This window comes from Empidonax traillii, unplaced genomic scaffold, assembly GCF_003031625.1.
Source record: "Empidonax traillii isolate 1590-97213 ecotype Southwest subspecies unplaced genomic scaffold, ASM303162v1 scaffold549:size456157, whole genome shotgun sequence".
NCBI classification, from domain to species: domain Eukaryota; kingdom Metazoa; phylum Chordata; class Aves; order Passeriformes; family Tyrannidae; genus Empidonax; species Empidonax traillii.
Window position 1 is genome coordinate 64,779 of NW_020955742.1, and position 22,377 is coordinate 87,155.

At 45.5% G+C, this 22,377-nt stretch overlaps 1 protein-coding gene across 3 annotated transcripts; it reads right to left on the reverse strand.

The window, feature by feature from the left end:
• Positions 1 to 338: 338 nt before the first annotated feature.
• On the reverse strand, positions 339 to 6,910 carry ECHDC3 (enoyl-CoA hydratase domain containing 3). 3 transcript variants are annotated; one of them, XM_027897556.1, is made up of 5 exons: positions 6,882 to 6,910; positions 5,530 to 5,651; positions 3,321 to 3,418; positions 2,306 to 2,506; positions 339 to 835 (listed from the first exon to the last, which is right to left on the reverse strand). In XM_027897556.1, the coding sequence occupies exons 1-5, from the start codon at positions 6,902 to 6,904 to the stop codon at positions 506 to 508; spliced, it is 774 nt and encodes a 257-aa protein (XP_027753357.1). In that variant the 5' UTR covers positions 6,905 to 6,910; the 3' UTR covers positions 339 to 505. The 3 variants fall into 3 exon arrangements, with proteins under 3 accessions (XP_027753357.1, XP_027753359.1, XP_027753358.1); XM_027897558.1 differs by lacking the exon at positions 6,882 to 6,910 and adding an exon at positions 5,758 to 5,874; XM_027897557.1 differs by lacking the exons at positions 5,530 to 5,651; positions 6,882 to 6,910 and adding an exon at positions 3,720 to 4,408.
• Positions 6,911 to 22,377: the final 15,467 nt, after the last annotated feature.

Sequence of the window (22,377 nt, forward strand, 5' to 3'; positions counted from 1 at the left end):
ATTTGCTCTGGGATCCATCCAGTTCATAAGCAGATATATCCATAAGGAGCAATGGATCACTGTTACAGGCTTCTGTAACACCCAAGCAGTTCTGGAATCCATTATGATGTACTACCATCATCTCTGGCATGTGCCCAAACACTTTAATTCTCTGTTAATAAATGGAAATTTATTTTTTACTTCTCCCCAGAACTATGGGGAGAGGTACTGAACAGGATGATCCGAGCTCGCTCTCAGTCTCTGTGACTCCCTGAGTAACCTGGGACATCTTAAACTGATTTTTGCAGCACGGAGTTCCTCCTAAAACCACAGATTAAATTCACTGCTGAGAAAACCCATTTTCTTTGATTTTTCTTAACATTTATTACATACTTAAAATGAATTTATTGTGTCTGGCATATGCAAGAAGACAAATTTAACTTTCAGTAAGAACAAAAATATAGTTCCCAAAGGCAACTGCGTGAAGAACCATAAAGCACAGCTAAGGTTAGTTAAGAGACAGGAATCATTTCTTCTCCTCCTGAGAGTGTGTCCAGACTGGCTTACGCTTCTGGATAAAGGCTTCGATACCCTCCTGCCCATCTCTCAAAGTCAGATTGTCTACCATGACCTGAGTAGTCATTTTGTAAGCAGTGTCCAGGTCCTGGGTTATCTGTCTGTAGAAGGTGGCTTTCCCCAGGGCCAGGACGGACTTGCTGCTTTCACAGATCTTCTGAGAGATTTTCATGGTCTCTTCTTCCAGCCTGTCCTCCGGCACCACCTTGCTGACGAGCCCGTGCATCAGCGCTTCGTGAGCAGAGAGGGGCTCACCCGTGAAGAGCATCTCCAGAGCCACCTGAACCAGGAAAAATATTGTCAGTTCAGTCAGTCCAGTGGCTTTACTGCTTTGCTTTGTTTGGGGAGTTTCAGCCTCCTCCTCCACATACTCTTGTAACAAACCTAAGATTTTGATCTTCTGGCCTCTTAAAGTGCCAAGGACACCTTAAAAGGGTTCAGCAAAGAGAAGGGCTAAGTCTAAAGCTCGTCTCTTCAAACCTGCCCGCTGATTCCAGCTGCCCTAGGCTGACACCTCTGGCTTTCTCTTCCAAAGCCCACAACCTCCACCGATTGCTGCAGGAATTCAGAGAGATGTGGATCATCTGCAATGTCAAATGACTGAACCTGGTATTTTAAGCTGGGCGTACGTGCAGCTTTTGAAAACACCTGCCTTAGTTTTAAGTATATGCACTTCATACAGCCCCAGCCAATTCAGTCTTCTGCTGCTTCCAGCATCTGGTACTTGAGGTTTCAAATTAAAAAATCCCCCAAATACTCAGCGACTGTCCAATGTTATGTATCAATGAGGATTTTTTTCCATGACTCCTCATGTAATCGACCAATGCCTGAATTGTAAGAGCTGATTATCCTCATTAGTATCTTTGAAACAATGGCAACATTTCACTTGTTAAGAGGTAAAATCAGCAATCCTGGGAACTGCAGGGAATGTTCTTTGCTACTTTGAAAAGTGGCACAGGGAAAAGTATATCCCATACATTCTAAAAAGGGAATCACACCCCCAAGAAATACTAATTCAGAAGCAGTTACAACTGCACACTCCAGCAGACTTGGAAAAAAACCCCGTGGACTATATTCGAACAGGATGGCCTTACAGATGGGAAATTTCAAGCTGAAGCTCTTATCCAGCAATGGGATTTGTGCTGCATCTCAGCAGAGCCCTGCTGGGCCTGGAGAGTCTGTCTGCATAAATCCAACTGGATCAGAACTTAAAATTCCTGTTCTCAGTTACGGAAGCTTTGCAGATCGCACCATTTTTGAGGCAGTGAGAGATGTGCAGCCACAATCAGTAGGACATGAGACAGGAAGATAGTACAGGAGGGTTTCAGATGCTATTTAGAGCATCTCGCTCTACAGCCAGGCAGATCATGCTGGCAGTGAAATGTCACTGCCTGGTGAGAATTGGTATCTCGGTGGGATTGTTATCCTGAACTTGCAGGGGTTTCCTCCTCAGGGGAGAACATCATGGGCTAAAGCACAGAGCTGTCTGTTGGGAAGGAAAGGGATCACTGAGCTGCTGAGATGAGCTCGTGCTGGCTGGAATGGCATCAGTGGGAAGCTGCTTTCCCTAAGCAGAGTTCATCCCTTTATTATTTGTCCCAGTCCAAAGAGTTATGGAGATGCCTTTTGCAACAGAGTATTTTGAACGCTGTACTGCAGGAAAATAAAGTCCAGGCGATGGAACTAAAACTCCTGACGTGGGAACCTACTTCTTGCAAAACTACAAAGAACGCCTGGGAAGGCAGCCTACCTTTCTTGGAAGAGATCTGCCCAAGGCCACAGCTGGTGTGGAGCAAAACAGCCCGATGTTTACCCCAGGAGTGGCAAACTTGGATTTCTCACTTGCCACGGCGATGTCACAGCTTGCCACGAGCTGACAGCCTGCTGCTGTAGCCAAGCCGTTCACTTGGGCAATCACTGGCACTGGAAGCTTCTGGATTAAAGTCATAACCTGCATGGACAAAGAAAGAGATCAGTATCGAAATTTAGGAAGACACGATCCTGTTTTGGAAGCCCCCAAAAGTACCTTTCTCCCTCTATTGACCAAAAAAGAAACCACCTCAAAATGTTGGATTTTGGCTCCTTCAGCTGTAGCTTTCACAGCATTCCTCAGGTATGGCTTTGGACACGTGTACAGGGATCATTATTACTGCAGGAACTAGAACAAAAGGTTTCAAAGGACTTTCTGCTGTCACACTGAGCGGGATTAGGGATCAAATTCTAGCGCTGTCACAGTCAAAGGGGGTTTTGCCATTCCCTCCAAAGGCTCCAGGATTCACTTTTAACGTCCCAACCTCCAGGAGTGTGTCTTTGTAACAGGAACTTGTATGTTCTGCTGCTGGAACAACCCGTGAGTCAGGTCTTATTTCCACATTTTCTGCTTGATGTTTAAGCTGGTCTTGAGCTCCCAACGAGATGCTGGGAAAGAACATTGGATTACAAGTGATTTGAAGGTGCTTATTCCTAGACTTTTAGGAATGACATTGCCCAAATACTCAGCTGCAAGGAACAGTGGCTAAACTAAGGAACACGCTGTGACTGTACCCATTGCTGGAGACGTGCATGTTGTCTTTCCACCCCTTTTATTTACATGCAGAGAAATCCAGGGAAAACATAAATTCACCATTAAAACAGCAGAGCAGCACAAAGCAAGGAATCTGGAGCAAAAGCCTGTGCTTTAGAGCAAGCAATGCTGTCCTTCCTCAAACCAGTGCTTGCTCTCAAAAACCAAACACAACCAGTGTCACTCAAAAAGGACTGCTCACCTCTGCACATAACTCAAACACTTGGGAATGATGCTTCACATCATCTTCCGTTGACAGTTCCTTTAAGTCATGGCCGGAACAAAATACAGGTCCTTCAGCTGCGAAGAATTTCAGGAAAAGTCAGTCTGAATTAATCAAGAGACCAGGGGCAATGGCACATCAATGCCCCAGCTGAAGGGATGTCAGTGAGATGTCAATGGTCAAAAAGGAGTTTGGGGAAGGAGTTTTGCACAGAGTTGGAAAATGTTGTGTTCTGGGGTTTGCGACAACTGTAAATTGCCACAATGTAACACTTAACCACAGTAACACCCATAAACACTTTTCAAGGCCTAGTTTTACTTCCATTCCAGTTAACTCAGTTATAAATGAGGCTCTGAGCCCAATTTCTTGTAAGGATACTGTCCAAAAGTGCTTCTTGGTGCAACACAAACTGGTCAGCTGGAGCAAGGCTGGAGTGCTCTGCTCTCAGACTGATAAACACAGTTAAGCACCCAGAATTAATTATTAACATTTGCTAAATAAGCATCGATATTTTTTGTGCCATGGTGTTCAAGGCCAGAGTGAAAAAAAAAAAAAAAAAAGAGATTATTCTGCTAGAGGAGAATCAGAAGGACTGCTGGGGTGTTGTTACTGCTAAAGTTGTCATCTAGAGAATCCCCAAAAAGTATGGTCAGGGTTTGGGCAGCAAACCAGCATGATTTTTGTGGAATTAAGCTGTGGATTTTGCTAAGATCAAAACATCCTGTACAGGTATGCAATCCTTGCAGCAGTTTTCCTTTGTCATGAGGATATGTGCTATGAGAATAAACCAATGTGGTGCTTTTTAGTCCTTCAGGACTTCTCAGACATTTGCATGGATATGACATTTCCAGCTATGTAAGACCCAACCTGGATTTTTTTCTTGAGGGTCAGAAAGAAACACACAATTATTGTCAGTCAGCTCATGGGATCAGCAATCTATATCTGGAAATTAATCACATCTGCATTTATGCCTCGTTGAAGAAGAATCCACTGCAAAGTCTGTGTTAAAGACCCAAAGCATTCCCTGAGAAGTCTCTTATTTTCTTGAAATGTCTTCCTTTGCATTCCATTCAGCAAGGGAACTGGCAATCAACAGGAACATGCAATTCCTTTTTAAACTAAAACCCCAAGTGCAACTGTGCTCACAAACTGCCACAGCACTGTACTCCCAACCTGTAACTGCTGTTGGAAGTGTCGAATATGTGTATTTAAACTCACCCCTGTGGAGTCAGCTCACTTCCACTTGTGTGTGTGCACTAACACTCAAGTGTTTTCCTCTCAATATAGGAAAAAGCATCATCCTAAATTAATAAACCAATTTCTCTGAGATGTTTGGAAAGGGGGCGGAGGAAGGTTATCTTAAAATAGCAGAGGAAAAAAAGATGGCTTAAGAAAGGCTCAAGTTTCATTATCTTCAAGAACTCTCCAGGTTAATACCTAAATGGAAGGAAACTCTAACAGGCTCAAGGAGGGAGACTGTTTTACATGCCTGGGTTATGGGTGACTGTGGTATTGATATTATAGTCTCTGCTTCCTCTGAGAGTTTTAAAAATAGTTCTGACAAACCAGTGTTGATAATTTGGCTGATCCTGGCTCTGAGGAGAACAGAGCACTTGGTTTGCAGAACCCTTGCAGATCCCTGTTTACTCCAGTCTGGATCTGTCACCAAAGGCAACAAGTGTCATCCCAGCTCAGCCTGTTCCTGCACAAAGCCCGTATCTGGGAATGTCGCTGCTTTACTTTCCTAACTATTAGAGCTCCTGTTCTGTTTGGCTTTTGTTCCGTTTAAAGTATTCTTCAGACGTAGTTTTAGAGCAAATTATTCCACCTGCTGACTGTTTTTGCAAAAGGAGGCAGCGCACCGACTGTAAACACGCTGCACGGCCCGACTGTGAAACAAGGACGTCTTGGCACGTGTTTCTGCTTAGACGTGCTGGTTAAAAACAAAACCCAAGCGAGTTGTTAATGCCGTGTTCGAGAGCGAGGAATTAAGGACGTGAGAGCGGGAAGTGCGATGAGTACACAGGAATACAGGGGGAGAGAGGCCTGAGGGGTGCAGGAGACCGCGGGGGTGGCAGGGACACAGCACCACGCAGGTCCCTTCCCGTCCCCTTTCCCGCTATCCCGAGGGAGGCCGGGGGTTGAATCCCGGTGTGTGCGCCCCGTGCCCGCCCGCGCCCCGCGGTACCCGCGATGACGATGACGCGGAGCTCCCGGCTCTTCACGTCGTGCAGCAGGTCCTGCCTCAGGCACCGCAGCATGGGCAGGGACAGCGCGTTCCGCCGCCGCGGGTTGTTCAGGACGATGGTGCTGCAAAGCCCCAAGGCAGAGACAGACACAGCGGGGTTACCCTCACGGAACCCCCCCCCGCCGGGTCCCCGCCGGCTCGGTGCCCTCCCTCGCCGCCCCCGCTCACCGCACGCCCCCCGCCTGCCGCCGCACCGTCAGCGGCTCTGCTGGCGGCTCCTGCCCGGGCCCCGCGGCCGCGGCGCTGCCGAAGGCGGCCGTGAGGGGCCTCCGCAGGCGGCAGAGCCGGGCGGCCGCCATGGCTGAGGGAGAGCGGCGAGCCGGGCCGGGCCGGGCGGGGCGGAGCGGGGCGGGCGGCGCTGCCGCGCTGAGGGAGCGCTGGGGCACAGAGACGGTCATGGTGGAAGAGAGTCTTGAGGTCATCGAGTCCACCCCATGACCGTACACCACTATGTGCACTAGAGCAGGGCGGCGAGACTTTCCTTAAACACCAGGCCACGTCTAGTCTTTCCTTAAACACCTCCAGGGACGGTGACTCCACCACCTCCCCTGGGCAGTCCATTCCAGTGTCTAGCCATCCTTTCCTTGAAGAAATTCCTCCCGATGTCCCATCTAAACCTCCCCGGTCCTCGTGTTGTGTTGCTGGTTGTCTGGGAGAAGGGACCGACCCCTGCCTGGGTACACCCTCCTTTCAGGGAGTTGTAGAGAACGATAAAGTGACAGAATCACAGAATAATTAGGGTTAGAAGGGACCTCAGGAGATCATCCAGTCCAACCCCCCTGCCGAGCCAGGGTCACCTGGAGCAGGTGACACAGGAACACTTCCAGGTGGGTTTGGAATGTCTCCAGAGAAGGGAGACTCCACAACCTCCCTGGGCAGCCTGTTCCAGTGCTCTGCCACCCTCCATGGCAAGAAGTGCTTCCCGATGTTGAGGCTTTAGTTGTGTTTTAGTTTATGGCCTTTAGATCCCCCCAAACCTCCCCTTATTAAGGGTAAACATCCCCAGCTCCCTCAGCTGCTCCACATCAGACTTGTGCTCCACACCCTTCCCCAGCTCCGTTCCCTTCTCTGGAAGGTCCCTCCAGCACCTCAATGCCCTTCTTGTCGTGAGGGGCTGAAAACTGAACACGGGATTCGACGTGTGGCCTCACCAGTGCCACGTGCAGGGGATGCTCTGCTTCTTGTGAAAGATCACTTCAAGGCCAAGAGTAACCGGTATGGGATGAAATTCAGTTCTGTGGGGCTTGGGGTCATATACTTAGGAATTATTATTAAGATTGTAGTTTATTCACTGGGAGCTCATCATCGTGGTCATGGAGTAGACCTTGTGTGTTCTAATTGGTTCTACACAGTCAGTCTGTGGTCCCTGTGATGCATCCAAGAAAAAAAAAATAGGCAAATGTGATTTTAAGAGGTGATTTGGTGATTTTAAATTTCAAATGGGATTTTAAATTTCAAACTGTTTTTATATATTCACAGCTTAATTATTGTATATGCTTCTGGTCACCCACACTCCAGAAACCAGGCTAAAAGAGGGGCAGGGAGAATAGGAGCAGCATAGAACAGAGAGTCTGTTATGAGGGATGAGGGGAGCGTTGTTCCTTGAGTCCAGCAAGACAAATTCGAAAGGATTTATGGCTGCTGTCTTGAGGACAAGCATTTTGCATCTGAGAAGATAAAGATGAAGAACCACGTGGGCACTGCAGCAAACAGGTATACACTGAGCATTAACATGTCAGATCCAGAAAGGAAGGGACAAAGACACTGCCATCAGAGGAGTGAGGCTGTGGAACAGCCCTGCCATAGATGCCACATGGATAAAACCTGTTTTGGGTTGTTCTTTTTTTTTACTGGAGGAATGGATCTGGGGAAGTGGGTCCCTCTCCACTGGTGTTTCTGCTGAAACCCAAAGCTCTCCCTTGCCAGCTGCTGGCACGATGCATAGCAAGTCTTTCTAGTTTGAGAAACACACAACTCTCTGCAGACCCCAATTACTCAAAATAGCTCTTCCAGAAAATGTCACTTTGCAATATAACCTCTCACATTTCTTTCATTCCTCTTTTCTCTGTTCTCTCCCAAGAGCGATGTCCCCTCCCTGTCACACCTGGCTCGGGCAGTCTCCTGGGAAGGGAGCAGCTGTGTGGATGAGGCAGCTGGTGAACAACCTCATCTGCCAGGAGAGAAGCTGCCAGGCCCAAACACCAAGCAGCCTTGTTCCACAAGATACAGGTACCCTAAAATGAGACAGACACGTGTCCAGCATGTGTTCCTTTTAAATACAGATCTGTGCTCCTGCCTCCTGATCTCCTTATTCTTGTGAGTTCTAGGAAAGTGCCTGTAGATTCCCAGACGTGTCTCCAGTCGTCATCAGTGTCTGTTGAACCCCTGCAGTGTTTCTGCCTCTAGGGGCAATTGAGGCTTCTCAGTTCTGAGCTTCAGCCTCATAAAAGAACCGCCGGAATTTTGTGTTTAATAATATATTTACTTATACAAACAGTAGCTTAATGTGGGGATGCACTTTCTGCTTACTGATTTTATATTGTCTAACACAAGATCGCTGGGCTTTGTGGCTCTAACGTGAGAGCAACAATGGCTTTGTGTACATGTTTCAGTGTTGAAGGGCACTGACAGGCCTGAGAGCTAATTCTGCTCTGGCCTTTCCCCAGTTGCCCACCTTTGTTTTCTCATGGTTGTTTGTGCCTCACGTTCATTCATTGAAAAGTTTTTCCCAAATTTACTTTCAATATGTGATAGGAATCTGTAGCCAGAAAAAAAAAAAATCCATTTAGAAGTAAATTAGATTATCTTAAATAGATCCCAGCAGTGTTCAAAGTCCCTGCTTGGTGTGGCAAAGGCCATCACACAGAGAACATGCAGGGAACAGTTCCCAATCCCCTGCAACTCTGACCAGTGACCTCTTTCAAGCTTGTGAATACAACCTTTTTTTTTTTTTTTCTTCTAGTGCCTTCTCTTTCTCCATCTGCTTGTCCTTTTTCTGTCCATCTCCAAGAAAAGATTATTTTTTTTTTTGTCTTCTCTAAAAAGCTTATTTTTATATAGTGCTTCCAGCTCCCTGGAAATTCTGTTCTTTTTCACTTTGACTGACAACCTCATGTTTCCTTTCACACCCACCCCCATTACAGATTGTTTTTTGGCTGCAACTTCCCCAACGCATTTAACAGGCCTGCTGCTGCCTTCTCTGAGAAAGTACTGAAAAAAACTTTCCCAATTTCAGGCAGATTCCCTTTTTATAGCATTTGCCAGCAGCATTGTGGTTATGGCTGAGCTCACACTTCCAACTGGAGACAATCAGGAGCCAGGACTGCAAGTACCAGACAGGGCTTTTCTAACCTTTAACTGTGCTGATCCTTGATATAAAATAAAAAGGGAGATTAGGAGGAATATGATCATTACAGAAACTTTGAGGGTATCACACTGTGCAGAAAAAGGATGTTTTGAGTTTCAAGTGTGCTCAGCTGCTGGGATCTCCATTCTAATGTTGCTGAATAGCCTGCCTGGACAATAAAGATACAGGATCCCTTTCTTTATGAAGCACAGGGATTTATTTGGGTCTTTATTTCCTTGCCTTTCGGTGATCCCAGAAGGGACGTGCATCTTGCAGGAGCACCTGCTGTTATAAACAGCAGCTCATCCCAGGGCAAAGGTAGAGCCTGTCCATGAACACATCTGGGAATGGGGAAGTTTATCCATAAAGACACTTCTGTCTGTCAGCTGGAGGGCTATGATGAAAAACTGGGACTGTTTATGGAACACGGGCAGACACATCCCCAGCTGAATTTCATGCAAATTATTTCTCGTGAAACACTGGCATTCCCAGAGGATCTTGTGACCTGCTTTTCAGCACTGCTGGAGGCATTCAAAGCCCAGGGGGAGCCAGAGGGGCTCAGCACCTTTAGAACTTTAATGCTGCTTAATTCTGGTCAGGTGTGTAGTAGTTCCAGGATAACAGGGAGAGCAGGGCTCTGTTCTTACACCCAAGCCAAGGAAAATAATTTATTTTCCTGCTTTGTGAGTTCTGCCGGCAAAGAGATAGACAAGAGCATCATGGTCTCTCTGATGTGGAACCCTCCAGCACTGACTAAAAGAAATATGAAAAAAGATTTTACATTTTTGCTCCCATTTAGCCAGAACTCTGAGCTCAGTCCCAGCACCACATGATGGGTGCTGTCCGTGTGACACTTTTTACTGTGTCCTGAGACAATTTATGTTTTCTATATTTGTGCTGAGGTAGAAATAGCACAGAACCTTCAGGAAAATACCCACTCGGGCTGGGATTTTCCAAGAGCATGAAGCTAAGGGCACTTTGCTCTGTCTGCACCTGGAATTCACAAGACTTTGCTACCAAATCTCCTTTGGGTTCTAGCCTTGGGTTTTTTTTTTTTCCCTTTGAAGAGATATTATTATACTTCAGTTAGAAAAAGATTAAGTAATATATCAGCCTTCTCTTTAGAAGGTCTTTAACTTCTAGAAGTAGTTATTAAAAACGCGTTATGGGATGTCTGGGTGACTATAAGACTATAAGAAAAGTTTTCTCTATGAGAAAGTGATTTTTTAAAAAAGAAATTATTGATTATTCTGATAAAATAAAGGTTAAGAATCCAGTTTTAACTCCATGACTGCTGCTGAGAATTGTCAGTAACCTGTGAACCAGGCTAAACACCTGCCAGTCAGGCTCAGATCAGGTCCTTCCCTGGCAGTACTGCTGCCTCCTGCCACTACATTTAGCATTCCTTCGGCAAATAACCTATTGTCCTGTTCGCTTTCCACAGTAGAAACAGAGCCCCCGGTGTCAATTCTGCTGCAGTTTTTCGCAGACGCTGCTCAAAGCTGTTCTCTGTCGCTGTGTGGCAGCACTGCTCCGTGGAATGGACGCTGCTTATTTTCCCCCCAGCCTGCGAACCAGGTGAACGACCCTTTTGTCACTACACCCATCCCCGTTCCTCTTTATTCGCTGTTTTTCTCTTCTCCTCTCCGCACTCATCTTTTGTCCTTCTTTGTCCTCGCTTTTAAAGCGATTTCTGTTTCCCTGGCGTTATCATTAGATGTTTTTTGTATGTGAGGATTCTCAAGACGCGAACAGTGATCAAAATTACAAACCATCTGTGAGGCTATAACAGGCTTGGGAAAAAAAAGGTGGCATTCATTGCTGCCCTCAGAGCATCTAACCTCGGGTTCCCAATTTAGACAGTTAATCCTGCAAGGCTCCCTACACGAGCAGTAGGGACGTGCTCCCCCCCGCAGGGCTGGTCAGAGTGTCTCAATTAGCTGCCTGCTCCCAGCGCCTCCCCAGGCTGCTTCCTGCTCTCCTGCTCTCCATTGATTGCACCGGAGCCGGGGTTTAACCCCCGCTGGCAACTCAGCTGCTCCTGCTGCCTTCCTCCAACACGACTGGGGCAATGGTGGGGGGAGAGCTGGAGAGGTAAAAGTGAGGAAACTCATGGTTTGAGATAAAGATGGTTCATGGGCAGAGCAAAAACCACGCACGCAATCAAAATCAAACAAGGAATTCATTCCTTGGCGGGCAGGTGAGCAGCCACCCTGAGGGAAGCATCTCTTGTAATGGTGGCTTGGAAATACAAACCCCATCACTGAACGTCCCCCCCTTCCTTCTTCTCCCAGATTTACATGCCAACCATGATGTCATAAGGTCTGGGATGTCCCTTGGGGCAGTTGGGCTCAGCTGTCCCAGCTGTGTCCCCTCCCAGCTCCTTGTGCACCCCCAACCTTCTCACTGGTGGGGTGAGGAGCAGTGAAGGCCTTGACTGTGTGTAAGCCCTGCCCAGCAGTAATGAAAACATCCCTGTGTTATCCACACTGATTCCAGCACAAATCCGAAACACAGCCCCATACAGGCCACTGGGAAGAGAACTAACTCCTGTCCCAGCCAAAATCAGCACAGTTGGGAACCGTGGCAGACTGGTCAGATGCCTCCTGCAGGTGATGTGAGCATTCCCCTCAGCCACCTTGGACATTCTGTGCACTGCATTTGTACAGAAAGGTACAAACACTGAGGGCCAGAATCCTCCCAGCCTGACAATCTCTCAGGATTCACTTCCAGGTGTCAGTGTCTCTCTGCCGTGGTTACAGACAAAAACACGGCTTTGAATGAAGAGGTAAATTGTAGCTGCTGTTTGAGGCTAAGAGAAAAAATTTGGCATAAGTTGTCTGTACTTGTGAACAGCCACTGTGGCCTGGCTTTGCTCCCAGCCCCTTCTGCAAAAGGCAATTCTCACCCTCTACCCACGTTGTCTTTCTCTCTGTTAGTAACTTCTTTTCTGTAGCAAAATGTGTTGAATTTTCTTCCCATTCACCTGGTTTCCTGCCCTTTGGCCAATTTTCAGCTCGTTTCATTTTCTTTCAATCCTTTTCATCTCATAACAACCATCCAATTAAAACCGGGGGGGGGGAGGGGGATATTTATTTCTCAGTGAATTTGGATTTTTATCCAATAAGAATACCAGAACCTTAAAACTGAGCATGAGAGTGACAGAACCCGAATAGTTAATGGTTCCACCATCAGGAGGCCCACAGGGATAACACAGACCACGTCCACCTTGGGTAGAAAGGTTTACAAAGTCCCAGAAAAAATGAGTTCAGTCAGGAGCTGAAGCTGGGCGTGCCCACATCAGACTGGGACAAGAGGAGGAGGCTTTCACGTGTCCTCAGGTGAAACATTTCTTGGAAGGGGCTTGACCCGGAACGCTGCTCATTAACGGCTTGGCAGTGACTTACATATCTCAGTGGCCTACGTTTGACCTTATCTCCCTTTCCATCTTATCTCCCCTGTGCTGTGACAGACGTGGCAGCCATGAGGCAGCACCAGGACTCACCAGGGAAGCTGCCAAGTGCTCGTGTGTGTTTTCTTTATGGTAGGAAATGCCAGGCAGCAGTTTGGGCTCAGGACGTCCAGCTGGCCCCGACACTCTCCCCGTGCCCTTTTATCTCACCAAGGCCACTCCTGTTAAATTCACAGTGTGCTGGCACTAAGGAAGGGGCGATGGCCTGATCCAACACAGCTGTCCCATATTGTGGAGAAACATCCTGTCACTCTCCGTGTCAAAGTGCTCGTGGTTCCTGTTTCCAGGCAGAGGAAACATTAATACACAACAAGGAAAGAAAATTGTTCTGTCTTTAGGAAATGCTAACCCAAACATTAACAGGGGCATTTTTATAATAAAGAATGATTTTACTTCTGAAGGAAAAAAGAAGCTTCGGCGAACTACGTCTGCCACTCCCCCAGATCTGTCAAGGAGATTGGAAGAGGTGTTAAAGGTTGCAGGAAAAATTATTGCTGAGGAGAAAAAAAGACAGAAACGAATGCTTACCCTGAGGGAAAGGCTGCAGCGGGAGCTCAGGGAACATCTCTCTTGTGTGACCTGCCGACCAATCCATCAGCAGGAGCGTGCCCATCGATCCTCATCTCCTGGAGCCAGACCCAGCCCTGCCTCTCACTCAGAGAGGAGTTATGGGGTGTGGAAGGAGGCTGAGACACAGGGTGTTAGTGTATGTGCCAGACAGACCCACTGAGAGAATGGGATTATGTACAAGGGGAACTTCGGGTTACTGTGCCAGTGCATGGCAGAATTCAAATGAGCAGGAAACAATCTTTACTAGTTCTGTCACTGGAGAAAGAACCCGTGTTGCTGCACCCCTGACACGAGAGGTGTCACCAACCCTCTCGCTCCCCACCGTCCCTCCTGTTCCTACTGACCACTCACCGCACACACGGGCTGTGGCACAAGGAGTTTGGGATCTCTCCACAGGAAACCAGGCTAAAATAACCCTCACAGTCATGTTCAACTCCCACATTTAAAATTACACGGCTGTTTTCATGAACAGCCTCCTGCACAAAAACAACTACAGTAACCTAGAGATTCTCATCATTATTCATCTGGTTTATTGAGAGCTGAACCAATTAGTACTGCAAAGATTCATAGTATGGCAATGGAGTTACAATTTCCCAGTGAATATTTTAATGAACTAATCCCATTAATGGATTTTTAGACTTCCATTGACTTTAAACAGCCTGGTCAGTATAAACTGACTAGTTTATATTCGTTTTTATTTTCACTTTTTCACACCACTTGTGATAGAAACTTGTACTTGGGTTTCACAAGGCAGCAGAAGAGATATGTGCAACCAATTTCCACCTCCCTTTTCACCAGAGGCAAGGAAATCAAATGCTTCCTCAGTTTACATCCGACTTAAATATGGGTACACGATTTGTCCAATTAGATCTGTACAGTATGCAAACACGAGGGTTTGTCTAGGTCTCTTTAAAATAATGTCATTTAATATCTCACTTATTTTTAAACATGGCCACCTGCATTTCTCCTTCATTGGTATTTTTGTGCTTAATTCTAGGGGAGGAGGCAAAAGAAGGCCAGTTCTAGGTAGTAATTTATTTAAATTTGGACTTCCGTGATCATTTTGGGTCCTGTCCAACTCAGGATATTCTGTGATTCTATGACTTTTTTTTTTAATTTCTTCTCTCAGAAGTACCTTTTGTGCTTGGTGTGTTCAGCTCTAGGAACTTGGGCACCTCAGCTGACACTGCTGTTCCCAGCAGGAACCTTCAGGAAGATGAACAGCACATATTTGGGCATCTGAGGCAAATGAAACATGATTCTATGAATTCATTATGGCTGTGAAGTTTTTCAAGTTCTTCATGTTTCTGATGAACATACACATTTGGCTGTTGACAGTGGCACAGCGTTTCATTTGAATTGCTGGGGGGAGAAGAGTTTCTGACTGTGCAAGCCAGCTGAATCCCAGGCCTGTCTGAAGCTGGTGTTTGGATTCTTACAGATATTACTGGCACCAAGTTTCCTGGACCTGGCACAGCAATTTTCAAGCACTGATGCAGTGATGTCTCATGACAGTTCATGAAGACTTCCCTTCAGCTTTTGGACATGCAGTGCTGTCCAAACTGCATTGGAACCAGGTGATCTTTAAGGTCCCTTCCAACCCAAACTATTCTGTGATTCTGTGATAATAAAATCTGTGCAATCTCGCAGCCACAGCAGCACAAAATGGAATTCAGACAGCACCTTGGATCCCCAAAACTGCAGAGCAGCCCAAGTACATAATTGCACAGCTTTTTGATACTGGAACACCAACTGCTTTTCTTCGCTGCACATGAGCACTAATCAGTTGTCTAGGTCTGGACCAACCTGTGGAAGTGAAATTACAGGGATATTAGGATGGTAAATCATGTTTATTACACGAGTGCCTAAGGTTGACAAAGCACAAGGCTCCCCACTAGAAGACACTGTACTCCCTGCTCCAAAAATCGTCAGAGCTGGAGAAAAGCAGCTGAATGTATTCGTAAAGTGAAGGCTGTAATTTGATAGCAAGCACGCAGGTTATGCAGTATCTTGCTGATGTGAGAGCCAGTTTGAGAACATCAACAGAAAGAAGAGAGAAAGGAGAAGAGATTCTGAAAAGAGGATTGTTGGGAGTAACAGTCACAGGAGTGGAATGAAGCTGATGTAGGAGATTTTGAGCACAGGGGCTGGAACAAACATCCAGTGAACATTGAGCCAGCACTGCAGAACGGCTCCGGGGGTGGTTGTCACTCCTGCCTCAGCAGCTGCTCTCAGGGCTTGCATCTTCCCCATCTGAGACCTGGGGACTGCTCTCACTATTGATGTGAGACACAACATCTAGAGTTTATTTTTTTTCTCTTTCTGACCTTCCCTTTCAAGCAGAGTTAAGGAGTGAAACACACAGAGCACACAGAGGGATGTTTGCAGCAATATGTTGAAAATATTGGCCCAGATCTTCAAGTTTAGGAACTAAAGCTGGGTATCCACAAGCTAAACTAGAGCGACTCTAATGCTGGTTTTAAATTAAATCTGGCTGCTCACAGCCTCATTGATCACATGATATAAACCCAAAAATGTTTTGATGTCCCCTCGTTTCTTCACTACATCAGCTCTAGTCCACCTCAGGATTTGTTCTGCGCTAGGGGAGTTCTCCTGTTTGTTTTTTTCTATTTGTTTCTTCCATCTGCTCTTTTCTGGTCGAGCAGGGATTAGAGTTTGTCTCGAGGAATCCCCATTTTCTTTTTATAGCTTCCCACGGACTCACCATGGGAAGGGGTTTGGGTGTAAGGAATGCTGCAGGCTGTGAACTACATCCTGCTCAGCTGCACACCTACAGCTTCCACTCATTTGTAAAAAAAGACTGACACTCATCCAAGAGGATAATTTGGTTCTGTTCCTGTTATTAGACCTGCATGACTTGAAATTACTCAGAAATAGTTTTCTGGCTCTTGGACACCTGTTATTGTCATTAGGAGACTTTACTACTGTTGGTAGGGAGAGGTAGGATTTAGATGAAGAATAATTCTCCTCTCCATATCCTCAGTCCAGTGTTCCCTTTCCAGTTATGTCCAAACATGACAGCTGGAACAAAAAAGCCAGTCTCCTTTCTTTGTATGGACACGTAATTGGGAGCTGCATTCTCTCCAAGATTCGGAATAAACCAAGAAGTGGGGGGGATTTTTTGACCTATTTCTTTCATCCAAGTAATTCCCATCCCAAAAAGGAAATCAAACATTGCCCAATCCTCAACAAACCCCATAAAGAACAAGACATTATTTAACATATTTTAAAAAATGTGTACTTAAAAACTTCAGGTGTAGCTACCTGAAGGTGGGGGTGGGAGAATGCAGTGGATGAGCCCATCTCAGTGTCCCATCCAGTTATGTCTTCTATGATATGATTGGGAAGAGGGTAATTATCAGCAATATCCAGTGTGAACACAGGAGCAGATTTGGAGTGCTGCCTGATTACAAGGTATTTGTCTGACACTCATTGTCATTGTATGAGAATGCTTTAATTAGCATTGAAAACATTTAGTTACATAGACCATCTCTTACAAAAATAGACTGTGTGCCCGATGTTTTTTACTCTATATAAATGCTAAGTGTTTAGCACATGGGTACACAATGCCACCACCTGAAAACACTAAAACCTATAAACCCTTGATTCTTATTTGCAACAGAAATCTTTAGGAATCTTTAAGATTGGTTAATGTAAACATTCTCTTGTCAGTAAGGATGAACAATGACAAAGTGCGCTTTTACTACTCAAAAATAGATAATGAGCTTATAATCGTGAAAAGGACAAGTGATCCTGATCTATTTCTACAAAGGCAGATCCTGTTCTGGCATCTGAGCAGCTGAGTAGGAGGTATGTGTGTATTTAAAGACAAGATACCACACAGACAGAGCACATTCCTGTTTGGTTCTTATACAGATTTATACTCAGTCCTCAGAGCACTGCAGATTATATTTTCCAAACACTTTCCTTCTCTCCATTTGCTTCATCAAAGCCATTCAAATCTGGATTTTAAACCTGTGTTTCCACAAAGTTGGCTGGAAGCAGATTCATTTACCTAATGTAAAGGTGAGACTCAGCCCGCAGATTAAGACACCTAAATTTAGGTGTCTGAACGTAGGTGCTGACCTGGGATCTGGCTGTCACAGGCACTGGGGGCTTGTCAGCTTGATAGGGCTCAGGATTCACTGACTGCTGATCCCACCTGGGCAAGGACTGATGGAGTTATTTCCCAGCACAGTCAGTGGAGAGCTGGTCAGTGGAGCTCAGGGTGGAATCAATCCACTCACCCCTCAGTGTTTTACAATGAGCCTCATGCCCTCCAGCACCCAGAGGGGGAGCCCAGACAGCTGGTTTGCATACAGGCACACACACTGCAGACACCTCAGGTGGAGTGAGATCCATCCCACCTGAGGTGGAGACTGGATGTGGGAGCTCCTCTGGGGGACTTCCCGCAGGAAAAGGCCGTAGGACAAGAGTTCAGCAGCCCCTGGATAAGCAATCCCACAAAACCAAGGATTAGAATCACTTGTGGCTCCACTTACCTGCAGCTGCTCCGGAGCCTCTGCACATGCCGGGCTCTTCCCAGCTCTCCCACAAAGTCTAGACAAGGAGGAAAAAAGATTCTTTTATGCACAATAAGGGTGTGGGAGGGTCACCAATGATTCCATCTTCCTATGGAAAACACCTGGGTGTGACTGGTGTGGGACACAACACGATCGTGCTTTTCTATCTCAGTGCAGATGTTCCAGAACAAAATTATAAGGAAAGGCTGATGCAGCTTTTGTGACAGATATCCATGCCTGTATGGCAAGCCCAGGATGTATTTTAAGTGACACATTTTGTGTCATTTAATTAACTGATAATGTGGCCATGTTGGCCCTGCCAGAGGATTTCTAAACATTTTTTACCAACTAATTTTAGTTTAGTTATTTTAATTAATTTAATTTAGTTTAGTTTTTTAATTAGACTTTAAAAAAATTAATTAGACATTATATATGTAATTAAAATATATAAAAATAGATGTAGAATAAAAAAAGTAATTAGGCAGTACAATGAACTTGCTCTATTTTCTATATTTTCCCAAGTTCAGATTTCACCCTTTATCTTAAGTGAAGCAGGAGCAGCACCATGAATTTTCCATTACCTCCTCCCCTGCTTCTAATAAAATTTCAACTATGGGTCAAATCCTTGGCTGGAAAGTCTGTACAGAGCAGGATCTGCCTTGTATAAAAAAGTTACAAAAACAGGATGTGTTTTATTTGACTGGAGTGAACTTGATGGTCAGGGGTCATTTTCATTTAAGACACATTTTTTTTCTCATAGTTTTCAAATGTATTTTGCTTCTTAAATGACAGCAAAAGTAAAATGGATTTTTCTCAGCGTTTTTTTCTGAAGGATCTCGAGGCACTTTGCTGGGAGTAATTTGCTAAATCTTGCAGCCTCCCTGTATAGTGAATATGTCACTGCTGGCCTTATCTGCTTTCTCAGCTTTCAGGCATCTTTCCCTCCAGCGGGAGGAAAAACCCTGAGTGCTTTCCAATATAGAATTATTAAGAGGCCAGAAACACCATATATTTTTATGGACAACTTCCCCCCCCCCCCCACATTACTTGTATTTTTCTTCATTTGTCTTCCCAAAGTAAAAGCTTGGTCAAGGATTCTTCCTTTATTTCACTGGCATGTTGTTCTTTTCCCTTGTTTTCGACTCCTCCCCAGCAAATCTCCGGTTTGCCCTGTTCCATTCATTCCCTCTGGAAGGGTTTTCAAGTCCTGAAAGTTCACCTCAGGAAGATTTCATAATAAGAACTTAGGGAAAATAATATAATCTTGCTTTAAAACACTTCCTTCCTCTGTTTTGCTGATGAATTATAACAATTCACAATACCATCTGGCCAGCAACTGGGACAGAACTTATTTCATTGTTTTAACTGTATTTGTGTCTTTAGGTTGTAGAGCACATACCACGACATGAGGATTCCCTCACTGCTGTTCTGTGATCAGACAGACCCAGACTGCAACAGGAGATCAAGGTGTGCCCAAATGCCTGGAACGGGGCTAGAGAGAGCCTTGGGAAATCATCTGTAGTCTTACAGGGAATTAGAACGTGAGTCCTGGGCTGGAGGGCAAAATGCAGGTCTGAATTTACCAGCTTGATCCATTTTCTAAAATCAGAGGAAAATATGAAGGGAAACCCAACCCTCTCCTTCTTAGGGGGATTTTGTAGAAACTTCTTAAGCTAGGAAGGACAACCTTAATTCCAAAACCTAAGTGACACAATCAGCTCTGAATTTGATCCCTCGTGGATCAGGAACTCTGGTGGTGATGTGGTGGGGAAGTACCACACCTGAGCCTCCCACCAGATCACCCGAAGCACTTAATGCATGAACTGAGTGAGACCTCAGGGCTTTCCAGATCCTCCCTCCAAGCACATGGGGAACACATGTGAATATCAGACTGTCAATACATAATTTGAGGCCTGATTCAATGTGGATCATAAAGTGGTGCAATTTCAGTGAAACTACCACTTCTTGTCCTACAAAGTTAATTTAATTAACGTGCAGTTTTGAAGGACTGTGAAAATGAAGAATTACTCAAACCAGTCTCTAGTGACTGCTGACGTTCCTACAGCCCTAACTGGAAGGTGAGGGTTATGGTGTAAATGTACAGACCATTCAGCAACAGGGATTCCCTCTGTCCCGTGAGCAGATGTCAGTTCTCAGGGTCTGTGCTGCTCCAGGCACAACCCTCCTGACCACCATCATGTTTGCTGTTGATTCTTTGATACAAGACCTCTTGATCTCCAGCTTTTTCGTAAGCTGTGGCCAGACAATAAGACACAAAGGCTGGCATCACATTAATGACAGAGGGTGTAAAGTTCTTAGAATTTATTTTTAGTTCACCAAACCATTCCAGCCCTCGGGTTTAGATGATCTAAAGAGAGCGTTGCTGTACACCCAACACATGATATTTCCTCACACGTTGCCTCCCTCCCACCCGCTCAGGCCACTTCCCTGTGAACTCCGGCATGTTGCGAAGCTGTGGCGTATTCTTTTAATTTTTACACCGAAGGATTTCAAATGGAACCACCATAATTAGATTACGTGTAATCTCTTCCCATTTTGATCTCATTCTCAGGAGTGTTTGCAAAGGAGCTTACTCGAGTCTTAAATGCACAACTTTAAATCGCGCTGACGGAGACGAGTAAGAGCAGGACGCTCTTAGGAAAACATCCCGATGCGCAGGACAAAGCCTCCTTGGCTTTATCCACTGAAATAGGAGTCCCCACTGGCAGTGTCTGCTTCGAAATCCTCCATACACAATTTTTTAAACTTCTGCACAAAATCTGTAAGGAGCTGATTCCGAGTCTCTCCTTATCCCTTTCTCCCCTCGATTCAACACAAACCCCCATTAACACCTGCTCGTCCCGGGGCTCCCGCAGAGCTGGGTCCTTTCTATTAAGGTGTCAGCCATCGAGATAAACTGCAGTTCAGAAGGGTTTTCAAACAGCCATCACCTTCCTGGGAGTACATTCAAAGAGATTACCGTGTTGCCAGACAGCAAGTCTTGTCAGGTCAGGGCAGAACAACATTTTAAGCCGATTGGCTCATATATCTCAAGGTATATGTGTCCTTGCACAAATTCACTTTCCCCTCAACCCAGTATTTAAGAAAATCCACCTTTCATGATGTTGATCGATCTGAAGTGCGGTCAGATTGAATCCTGCTTATTATCTTGAGGTTAGGGAAGGAGAAATAACTCCAGATGTGATAGTAAATTACTGGATTGTAAGGAAACTTTGAGGAGAAAAGCCTGTCATTTGGTGGTTGGCGCCTCACCTTTCAGAAAGCTTTTCTTTGCATAAAAAGGATACAGCGTGCTTACACTCCAAAGGTGTTTGCCAAAAGTTTGGGAAGCTTCATCCTGCTTTACAGACTAAAGCTGGCTTTGTTTGCCAGAGGTGAGGGGTGCCTTTATCAGCAATGGTGGCTGTGCAGGGACTGGGTACCTGGTGTTAAACACCAGCCCCAGCAGGACCTGTGAGCACGGCCAGGAACGTGGGTCACCTCACGTCCCACGTTTGGGCACCCTGAGTGCCAGTTGTGCAATGGCCCTTTCCTGGGAAACAAACTCTGCTCCTCACAGGTGTGGAACAGCTTGGCCACCCTCTCCTTGGCTTGTTTCACCCTCTGCTTCCATATGGGCTCGGTGAGGGAAAAGACAAGCGCCGTGGGACTTCCATTTCCCTGGCAAGCTATTCCTGCAGTTGAGGCTTCGTAGGAACCTTCCCGCTGCTTAACGGGAGGCTGGGCCCAACACAGATGGCTCAAGGCAGAGGGGGAAGGAGAAAAGCAAAGCCCAACTTGCATCCCCCATTTCACGTTGAGCTCCATAAATTCTGCATGAAGTGGAGCAGGGCAAAGACTCTTAAATGTCACATTGCTGGGAAAAAAAAATGATTGTGATCTTCCACAAGGAGCTTTACCTGGACGAACTGAATATATTTCTGCTCCATCAGTCATTTACTCATCTCTGCTCCTTTCAGCAGCAAATGGAAAAGGTCATAAAGATTTAACTTTTGCACTACATTAGACAAGTAATTACACCTTTTGCAGGATACACTATCACAGCATAGAGCATTGACACATTTTATTACAGCCTCCCCTTTTCATTTTCTTGTAACTTCATGAAAATGAATCCCTTTGAGGTTTTTAAATTTGTTGGTGTCTATGAAATGACTCTGTTTCTGTTAACTTTGAGTTACTTCTGACATGCTGGTGGTTTTGGGTGAGTGATAATAAACTCTGATAGAGACTGTGCTCTGAACACTGACTCTATAAAATACTGTCATGAGATTCCTGGTTCCTTGTCTTGCTGTAACTCTACATCAGGTCTGCAGTTTACCAAAACCTATCTTTCAGCTACTGTCCTGGAAAACCACACTAAGGCACACAAAAGATGAAGCTGATGCTTTGTTTTGTTGTGCATCATTGCCAATAAGATCTAATCTTCTGTCTTCTTGTCTCTTCCATTCCTTCCTCTGTTTTATGTTCTACTTTTCCTTGATTTGAAAGCTGTATGATTTGATTACAGCTTTTCCCTCTCTTTCACCAAATCCCTTCTCCTCCTGCTGTGGGAGCAGGATGAAATCCTGCTAACAAGAATTTAAAATTCAGATTCAGGAAAATACCCCAATTCACATTTTAAACCCATCCTATGTTTCAGTTTACATATGGCCACACGTGCCTTCATCATCCAGGCTTTTGTATCTGCTGTCATCCTGCACAGTCATCTTGAACTGTCTGTGTGCTCAATGTAGAAAAGGATCTCTGGGAAGTTCTATGACATGGGATATACAGGGAAGTGAGACATTTTTGGTGTTATGGTTTTTTTCAGTTCACTGAAAAGGATTAAGGAGACA